At 39.1% G+C, this 10,091-nt stretch overlaps 1 protein-coding gene across 11 annotated transcripts in view; it reads right to left on the bottom strand.

The window, feature by feature from the left end:
• Positions 1 to 327: 327 nt before the first annotated feature.
• elna (elastin a) overlaps positions 328 to 10,091 on the bottom strand; it is a 53,765-nt gene continuing 44,001 nt past the window's right edge. For all 11 annotated transcript variants that reach the window (XM_084950557.1, XM_084950559.1, XM_084950563.1 and 8 more), the window contains 9 exons: positions 9,483 to 9,515; positions 9,302 to 9,388; positions 8,750 to 8,806; positions 8,108 to 8,152; positions 7,268 to 7,306; positions 6,633 to 6,680; positions 4,770 to 4,802; positions 1,834 to 1,911; positions 328 to 1,746 (listed from right to left, as the gene is read on the bottom strand). In XM_084950557.1, the coding sequence (XP_084806683.1) occupies positions 1,700 to 1,746; positions 1,834 to 1,911; positions 4,770 to 4,802; positions 6,633 to 6,680; positions 7,268 to 7,306; positions 8,108 to 8,152; positions 8,750 to 8,806; positions 9,302 to 9,388; positions 9,483 to 9,515 (467 nt within the window). In that variant the 3' untranslated portion in view covers positions 328 to 1,699. The remainder of the gene's footprint in view (positions 1,747 to 1,833; positions 1,912 to 4,769; positions 4,803 to 6,632; positions 6,681 to 7,267; positions 7,307 to 8,107; positions 8,153 to 8,749; positions 8,807 to 9,301; positions 9,389 to 9,482; positions 9,516 to 10,091) is intronic.

Here is a 10,091-nt window from a genome sequence, read left to right as displayed (position 1 = left end):
TCAGGGAACAGCAGTATGAGTTCATTACTTCCAGCTGGCACAATAAGAACACAGCTCATAGTCGCCATACTCTGGCAAAGTGTTCGCATCTAACCTGAGGTTTGTTTTCATTATAGAGAAGAAATCCTTCACATACAATAAATCTGATAAGTGATTCATTTTTCCTAGTGGAACAATAACAGAACTCATATGAAAAAAGCTCTAAAACAGGCAGGACTTGAACCCAGGTTATTGTTCCAGCGTTGGACTGATTCAACACTCCCCACCAGGTGATTTTGATCAGCCCTCAGGACGGACAGGAAGAAGTAATGAATAAGAAGACGCGTGTTCTTTAAACACATTTTATTTTGTTATTTGTTAAAGCAAATAAAATGCCGGGATGTCCGGGAACAAGTCACATGTGTGCCGTGGAAACATAAAAAGTGCAAAACCACACTGTTCCTCCTTATAAAAACAGTTTTAAATAAAGATGAAGAGTATCCCACGCCACATAAGACAAGGTCTGACCCAGCGAGGCTCAAAGACAGTTCTTACACAGCACCGAGTGAAGGAACTGAAGCCATCAAATTAGTACAAAATACAGTACACAGTTACGGGAAGAGATGGGGGTCACTTGGCAACAGCGCTCATGAACCTTTGGTCAGTAAAGCCTTTGGTTTTGGTTTTTTTAAAGCAGCTCAAGTAAATAAAGAACAGGGATTTTGTGCCTCACATAAACACAGCGGCACTCCCATTAAAACAAAGTATTAATCTGTATTACAGTTAATAACAGTGAATAAATGCAAAAGCAAAGGATTGGTTTTTTTTAATGCTCACACATTCCTGATAACAAAAAAGCTATGAGTCAAATCATGGTGCAACAAATCTTGAATAATGACCAGTTACATAAATGTAAATGAGACTAAACATTTGAAGCAGACTTAAACACGACACATAATGAAACACACACGCACATACACGTCGCGTACATACCAAAGCAGTGTCTGATTGATATTTGAACCCACTGCTTTTTGACTGTCTTGAGCAGAAAGTGTTTGGCAACATTTAACACAAAAAAAAAAGCTGCAAAAACTGAACTGCACAGCAACAAGAATCAGCAAAGTTGGTGAGAGCAGTTGGGTTGGCTGGAGCCCCAGTTACCACCGCTTTATACCCAGCAGGCCTAAAAATGGCAGCAGAGAAAATGGGGAGCCAGGAACCGCACTGACATTGGCTGGATATCATCAGATTTCGGCCTAGCTATGACCAACCCCACCCCTGTGACAGGTTGGAGAGGAGCAGACGAGCCCTGTGCTGCCCAGTGAGACGGATCACCTTGATTTAGTTTAGGATTAAAGCAGAAAGGGAAATCACTTGTGGGTGACATTGACAGCCGATGGTACAGACAGAGTTTCAAACAAACGATACACACACGTGCAGGCGTGCGTGCACGGACACAGCGACACATGGTGGGCCGGTGCGGTACAGAATTAACTTGGTTAACTTGAACAGGTTAATGATTAAAGGCACTGTCAATAACATACGTCACATGTACAAAATTCTGGGTCGGTGGGTTTGTGTAAAAACAGACACTGAAGTCAAGTAAGTAAAAACAAACATCTTTACAGGTTGTCTAATGGGGCTTTGCATATAAAATGTACATTCTCGATCATGCAGTAGCACCATGGTTTCTTGAGGTCACTGGATCTCGAGAGATCCTCTACTTCCTCCTCCCACAGTATTTGCCCTGGCATCCTGCAACGCCACCTACAGCAAACACCGGCAACATTTTAGCCTTTGCAGCAACTTCTGTTTTTCAGGATGCTTCTTCAACAATGTGCACAAGTCTTTTACCTCTATAGAATCCTCCGCCTCCTCCTCCACCTGCGCCACCAAGGAAGCCCTGCAGAGCACCGTACTTTGCTGCTTTGGCTGCAAAACAACAAAACAATATTGGTTATTATGTTTCCAATCTGAGGGTACTGGCCTTAATGTTTGCCAGAAGATTATCCGACTGGACACTGGGCAGATCTGTCCCTCTATTTTCCACGCATATATTTGAATATTCAACTGTTCTCTTGGCTTTTTTGTGGGTTTTTGTTTCTATTTCTACAAGAAAAAACTTTCTCTGTGTAAAATTTGGTACTTTCAAAAACAAAAAACAAAAAAACCCCCAATATGATTAATTTGCTTTCAACAAAACGTTCTTCTAGTGCATAAATGTTTAAGAACTTGTCTTTTTCTCAGCATGTCTTATCAAAGTTCACATTTGATAAGTTCACGTTTCCCTGTAAGGATGCCGTTTAAGGCAGGAGACACTTGCCTCCAAACACGGGTGCTGGAAATTAAACTGTAGATGGATTTACTAGTGAAGTTTGCACTGCAGACCGGCTCAGCAAGTTATATTAATAAGGTAGGTGATATATGACAGACAGCTGCTGATATACTGGACAAGAACTTTATCTTAATCTAATCAACACCACCAAGATGAGATGAATAATATTTATAATAAACTTCTAAATATAAAGTTTTTGAGTCCTGGTGACTGTGAAATACTTTTTAGGATGGCTGCTAAAAGGCACACTGATTTTACAAGTACTTTAGCAAAGATCATTTTGTCACATCATTGTGGGACTGCTCCACTATACACCAGCCCAAGGAAGGATGTGAAAACCCTCACTGGTCATGTAATGGTATGACATGAAAATGCATGCATGTCTCAGACCACCAGCACCAGTTCCCCTACAGGCTACATACTTTCTCCCCTCATTTTATTCCTGCATACCAACAGCTCCACCTCCAGTCAGTCAACCTTATGAAATTAGCAGATGACGCTACCTCGATCAGGCTAATCAAAGGTGGGGATGAGTCTGCCTGCACTCAAAAAAATCTGTTGTTGGATGAATACAATTTAATCATGGCACCTTTTTCCATGTGATTTAACCAAGTACAATAACCCATTTTTGACCATGTCAAACCAACACATTTGGCATTTGGTGGTTTAATGTAATCAGATTACGTTGGATCAATGTAGTATACTTACATTGACTTGAAGTGATTTATTGAAGTATATAAAGTGAAATTTATTTTAATTCATTCTACACAAGTTAACACAATGAAATCTTGTTGTTTGAACGACTACTTTGTTAATCAAGGCAATAACTGCTAGTGTTGCTTAATGAACCAATCTGAGGGTTGATGATTTCATAGAGACAAACAACCATTTGCACTTACATTCATGGGTAATTTAGAATTACCCATTAACCTAACTCTAATTACACACTGCAAACCAGCCAGATTGTGGATTTGAACCCAGGCCCTTCTTGCTGTGAGGCAACAGCACTAACCATCATGCCACCAAGCTGTCAAGCCAGGCTTAACAAAACTAGGAAAACTATGATTACAAGGCTTGATGCAGAATTTTCTGTACGTTTTTGTCCTTGACAGGTTAAACCACAATAAATAGCGATAGCATACACGTGGTGTGGGTGTAGTTGTCTGCCTCTTAAAACTCCAGCGATTTTCCTGCAGTTTGACATCTAATGTGATCTTGTGAATTTCGTGAGTCCAGGCAACAAACCACTCTTACTAGATTGATCTTGTTGAGATGACATGATCCAAATTAAGTTGCTGAATTTCATGCAGATGCTACATGATTTAATTACGTTCACCATAGAAACATGAAATTATTCTTAATTAAAGTTTTAGTTGTTTCCTATCTTATCTTCTTCTTACTGTGTTGATCCCATATGTTAAGATCATTCACATGTCTGTGTTCCCCCATTTAGTTACAATTCTTCCTTCCTGTTTTATTTTGATAGATACCCGTCTCTAGCTTCTTGACTTTAGTTTTACTTCTCCTGTGTAATTGTCTTTGATTATCTTCACCTGCATCTTGTCATCCACTTCTCCTAGTTACTCTCATGTGTAGGGTTGTCTCCCCTCCAGTTTTGTCTCAGCATCTGTTGTACTCTTTGTGTCCCTTTTTTGTTTCCATCATCTATCAGACTTTGAAATCAGATTGAATTAAGGTTCACTTTTTGTTTACGCCTCTGCATTTGATGCCTCATCTTGTGATTAATGACATCTCTATCACCACCTTATATGTTGCTGCCAAACACAAAGACTGACTGCGCCATGTTGTCTGCTCTACTAAGAAGGCAACTGGCTGGAATCTGCACTTCACCCACAGGGGCTTTTTAAGTCACTTGCCTCTGGCAGGGGGTTGCAGCACATTAGGACCTACACCTCAAGGCACAAGAACATTTTCTTCCCGTCTACAGTTCTTAATCTTAATCTTCTTAATGATCCTCCAGTTACGTTATAAGTAACATGTTACACTAACACATGCTTATTCAGGGCTAAAGTTTTGTCAATAAACCTAATTCAGATTTCATTCAGAGACTTGAAAGCCCTTGAAAGCTGTATGTCAGGTACTTTGAGTGAGCCAACGAATGATATTATAGCCTCTAAAATAGCATGTGCTTTCTATGAAATTATCCCACTCGCAGGAGTAATTTAGTTCAGGAAGATACAGATTATGGTGTGTTCATCATACGGGCTGAGCTGCACCATCTGCACTGACCAGCACACACCAAACTCATCTCGATAATCTGGCATGTTGGCGTGCTCTGCCAAAAAGTAGATTTAATGAGAGATGAACTGGAAAATGAGCAGAGCTTCAGGGAACAGTCGCTCACTGAAACAATGCCTTTATAATGTGCAAAAAAATGATGTTTTCTTTTTGCATGTGTGAAGTAATGTAATGAGAGGACGTGGAGTTTTGGTACCTTGTTGAGGAGTCAGCGGGGCTGGCACATATCCTACACAACAGGAAAGACAAATACAAGAGTAGGTGTCAGCAGAGCAATGTTAGGATGAAACCACTTTGGGTCTGTCACACAGGTGGATTCATTTCTCTCAGCCAGGATGTGGTTAGAATTAAACTGTTGACATTATAGAGGATCGCACAGGAGGCACTTAAATTTAGAGCTGAGCTGTTTGTTCCAGACACATTTTCAGTGCAGACAAGTGACCAGATTTTATGCAGACAGTAGTCTTCTCCTGTCTGTGTTTTGTATTTATAATACCGACATTTAATCTTGTGGATAGAGGTGCATAAGGTTTGTCTGCTTAAACTGAAGAAATGTCAGTTAAATGTGGGTTAACCTGTTTAATTATTTTAAACTTAAAATGGAAAAGTTCACAAATCCTTTTGGTCTAAAAAAAAAAACCTTCAGTGTTTAGGATAGTCAAAAATATTTATGAATAATTAATCAAATTCAAATGAAACTAAAACATTCCAGATATTTAAAGTTGAATATGTTTTTTTTTTAGTTGGATAAGAGGATACAGTAGATATCTCTACTGTAGCTTAACGAGTAAGAGAGCATGATCAGCATGACATGGAAACTGTGCAGAAGCTGGAGCTGCGTTTACGTGAAAGTGGCCGACATAAAGGAAAGGAGAGGGAAGAATAAATACCGATGAGGTAATCAGGTAATATTTTTCCTAATGTGGTTTCTGAATCATTAATGGCGTGTGAATATTGTTGCAAGAAAGTGAAACCTTCTGTTGCTCCCCTCTCCTTTTCTTTAAAGCTCTAAAGTGGAGGCAGTTTCCTGTCTGCCTGTTACCTGGGTAATAGCGTCTCAACATTAATCCGGCTCCTGATCCAGAAACAAGGACAAACAGTTAAACAATCATCCGTGCGCCAAATCCTCCGCTCGGTGGAGGCAGGTTTATTTTACCAATGCACTTATCAGTGCTATGAATGTTCTGTGAATTACAGTTTTTCATTAGGTACACCTGTTCAACTGCTTGTTGATGCAAATATCTAATCAGCCAAGGGTCAAGACGGCATGCTGAATTTCAAACTGCTTATCAGAATGATGAAAGAAGACGATTTGATTTAAGTGACTTTGTTGTGAGACTGGCTGGTCAGAGTATTTCAGAAACTGCTGAACTACTGGGATTGTCCCCAACAACCATGTCTAAGGTTTACTGAGAATGGGCTGAAAAAGAGAAAATATCCAGCAGGTTGCTGTTGTCTGGCTGAAAATGCCTTGCTGATGTCAGAGGAGAATCACCACATGATTCGACAGGAAAGCAACAGTTACTCAAATAACCACTTGTTACAACCAAGATTTGCATCTTTTTTTCTTTTTTCTTGAACAACAGAAGGCTGGAAAGATTGTCTGCTGCGACAATACAGCTGATGAATGAATGATGAATCTATGCAACAAGCACTTAAGGTCGTTCTGAAGGTAAAATTGGTCCTACTTGGTACTAGCAAGGTACACCTAATAAAGTAGCTCATGAGTATACTTCAGTCTGCTTTACTGAAAAGTAGTATTAGAGCCTCTTTTTTTGGAGTTCTTATTCTTGCATGAAAGTCCACCTCCGATACAGCCACACACTCTTAAAACATCCTACCACTGTTCTCTGCCTTTGATCCCACCTTCTAAAGATAAATGGCTCTATTTTGTCATTTGTCAACACTGATTTATGGCACAACCTGCGCCCTTAAAAGGTCACTACACAGAAGTGTTTATCACCAACAACAGGTAGTAGGTAGTATGTAACTTAATGTGTGCTGTGAATTCATCAATATACTTTAATCAAAATGTGCATAAAGGAAGTAGTTGTTTTACCTTGGTAGTACTGCTGGGGGTATCCTCCTCTGTAACCAGGAACTACACCTGTAAATTTGAAAAAACATTTTTAATGGAGACCTCACAGGCCTACAGATAGAAAATATATCAGACGATATGAATTGGATTCATGTATAGAATCTATTTGTGTTGGCAGTAAATCCATTTGCACTAAATGTTTTACAAGTAAGTTATGATTAAACAACCCAGCATTACTCTGAATATGACAACTTGACCTGATTTTCATAATTACGGATCTCTCAGTTTGGCAAACCTCCCTGATGGAAAAACTGTGCTGCAAAAATGAAAGCTATTAAACCATCTGCAGTAACATTTCACACAGACGGATGTGCCTGTGTTCACTGGGAGATGGATTAGGGCAGACAGTTTTTATGACTAGCTGTAGCCGGGCAGTATCTGTGGGGAAGTGAGAGCAGGCGGCACTGTCGGCTGCTGCTGTGTGATTGCAATGATCCATCACGGGTGGGCAGAGGAAGAGAAGAAGAGGCAGGTCTAAAAGCTGTGCAAGTGTAAATATGGCTATGGACCTCTGAACAGAAATATGCATCATCTTAAACTGCTTAAGAACAAAAAGGAGAGGGACTGAGTGGTAAAAATGTCACTGTGGTCCTCACCTTGTTGGTATCCTCCACCACCTCCAATATTGCCGTAGCCTGCTCAAATTAAAAGACAATAAAGAAATAATTCAAATGTTTCTTTTCTTCTGATATACAGCAAATCCAACTTTCTAAGTTTCATATTTCTATGGATTTTAGTTTTTTTCTGTGTGTATTACTCCAGCATTGTTGCTTCAGGCCCTAAACTGGCATGTGGCCAGTGGCTCAGCTAACGTCACATTAACGTCCTCATCCAAATTTCCCCTGGCAGAATTTTGCTATTTCAGGGCAGGACTCCCCAGGGGGGTTGTGTTATCTTCAAACAATCCCACAGTGATGTTCTGCACAGTAATATGGTCTCCAGGGCAAAATGATGTGTTGTTGACTTGCTCCATTTACAGACTCCTAACGGAACAGAAATACTGCAGGGATTACTGCCCTTGGTGGAGCTTGCCTTTGCAGAAGCTGGATTTAAAAAAAAAAATGGCTGAATCACTTTATTTCAGGCCACATTGCTCACTGGTAAACAAACTCTGCTAAAGAGAGAGAATATGGTACTGTAAATGTCTACAAAGTGTCTTTTTGATACAAGTAATCTGAGTAAATCTAGTGATTTTGGTTTGATAGCAACTTGCTAACAAAACAAAAACTACTTTAAAAGATCCAGTACTGAATTTTTGAGGCTTAATTTGAAGAGGAAGTGAGGTGGACGTTTCCCAAACATTGTTTCTGGGAAACTGTGTTTCGAACATAAAGTACACAGTGGCCACAAGCTATAGGAAAACACATTCACAGCACATTTCCCATGTTTACATTTTGCTTTGATGTGCTGCAGCAGTACCAGGCCTGTTACATTACCTGGTTTCGGCGCTTTAGCTGCAGCTCCAGGATACGCAACTCCACCTGTCACACAGAGAAAACTGGCTTACATGCAATGACCCTTTAATCTATTACTATAGCCATCCTGCTTAGGACTGAGAGCCACATAAAGAATGAGAAACTCTTTGAATAATGCCCCCAGTTGTTTTCCTTCCTTAAAGTGGTTTCTCATTCCTGATACGCTGCACCCTGCACAGCAACTTATCAGCATTTTACCCAATTTCCTGCACAGGAAGTGCCATGAGATGACATCTCTTCACCAACTGTCACTTTGTGCACTGGACTGGATGATTTTGTTGTTGTTTTTTAAAGTCAGGGAAACATTAGGCATCAATGCTGACAGGCTCGCCTCCTTTTATATATACCTTGTCCAAGCAGAGCGTATCCCCTGAATCATGTAACCCTGTCCTGTTATCTAATAGATAACTCATCTCCTACAGTTTGAGAAGGTGTTACGCTCAGTGAAGGAATTACAAAAAGGGTCTAATGATAATACGATGTTCCCTGATTTCAACAAGTCCTGCTAAGAAGCAGGATGCACTCTTATTTCCCGATTAAAAATTACTAATACGTTATAATAATTTAGTTTCCTGCAAGTACATTTTCTTAGGGCTCACTGACCTTGATAACCTCCTGCAGCCAGTGGGATTCCTGGCCTCTCTCCAACACCACCCACAGCTACAAACACAAAACACAACAATGCTGAGACTGCATGTGCACAAGCTTCTGCAAAAACACGAACATGACAGCAGTTATCACGCTCTGTATTTATCTAATTATTCCATTATTAGTTCTTCAATTCTGACAGTTGAAACTTTCATACATCTCAGTACTCTTTGACTACTCACTTTGACTATGACTACATTTTGTGTTAAAATAAAACATATTGTACAGTCATTCATTCAGAATTTACAGTTTTAAATGTTTGTTATTTTGTTCTGTATGACGTACCATACAACGGTTTTGTTCATCCAGTGTCTTTCCACTTTGTTTTTTTGCATAAAAATCATTACACCATAATTATAAGACATTAGAGTGTCTCTCATAGATAAAGAAACGATTATAGGCAAGTTTTTTGCACCAGCTTTAGTCTTATAGTATATTTAAAAAGTAGTTTTAGTTACTAAAACAGTTTGGTTGCTTGAAGGTCAAAGTAGAAATGGATTCGAGTACCTGGAGGTTTCAGAGGCTTTGCTCCAGGCAGTGTTCCAGTTCCAGGCCCAGTTCCGGGTCCAGTTCCGGGTCCAGTGCCTAAAGGTACTAAAGCACAAAAAAAGAGTAGAAATATACCTCACTGCTCTTTAAACAAAATCTATGAGAGCCAAAACACAATAAACTTAAACAGGAAACTTGCCTCCATAAGGTGCTCCATAAGGATAGCCAGTACCTAGGGAGTAAAAATAGAAGACCCCAAAAATCAAAAGGTTTATTTATTCAAGTGATTAATCATTAAATAAAATGTACTCTGTAGAAACTGAATGTATACGTACTTATGTAACAAAATTACATAGAAAATTTACATTTGTTAAATTAGTTAAATCAACAGTTTGGGCATAACATTTACCCTGAGTGCACAAACGAATAAACGTCAAACAGAAGACTTCATGTTATAACGTAGAATTTCAAATCCCTGCCATGTTAATACTGGGAAAAACTGAGATTTACTCGATAGGCATCAGACAAAAGTGAGAAACAAAATCAACAGTCAACATAAATAATAACAGATTCTACTCGGGTATCACAGTGTTATTGATGATCCTTTACATTAATAAAAAAAATGTAAAGGTAACAAATACTTTATCTTGAGAGTTTATAATATTTTAACATTTAATTTTTTGTCATATCGTGTGTTTTAATCTTAGTAAAAAAATGTTTCTTTGTTTTTATTTTTAATTATCTATCAGGAGAGTCTCCTGTTACCAACAAAATTTCGCAGTTTTACAATTCTATTAAAAAAAAATTA

The sequence above is a fragment of the Perissodus microlepis genome, chromosome 14 (genome assembly GCF_051167445.1).
Source record: "Perissodus microlepis isolate ML-2025 ecotype Zambia chromosome 14, ASM5116744v1, whole genome shotgun sequence".
Taxonomy (NCBI): domain Eukaryota; kingdom Metazoa; phylum Chordata; class Actinopteri; order Cichliformes; family Cichlidae; genus Perissodus; species Perissodus microlepis.
The sequence above is the reverse complement of the archived record's forward strand: the minus strand, read 5'-3'. Positions and strand labels throughout refer to the sequence as shown.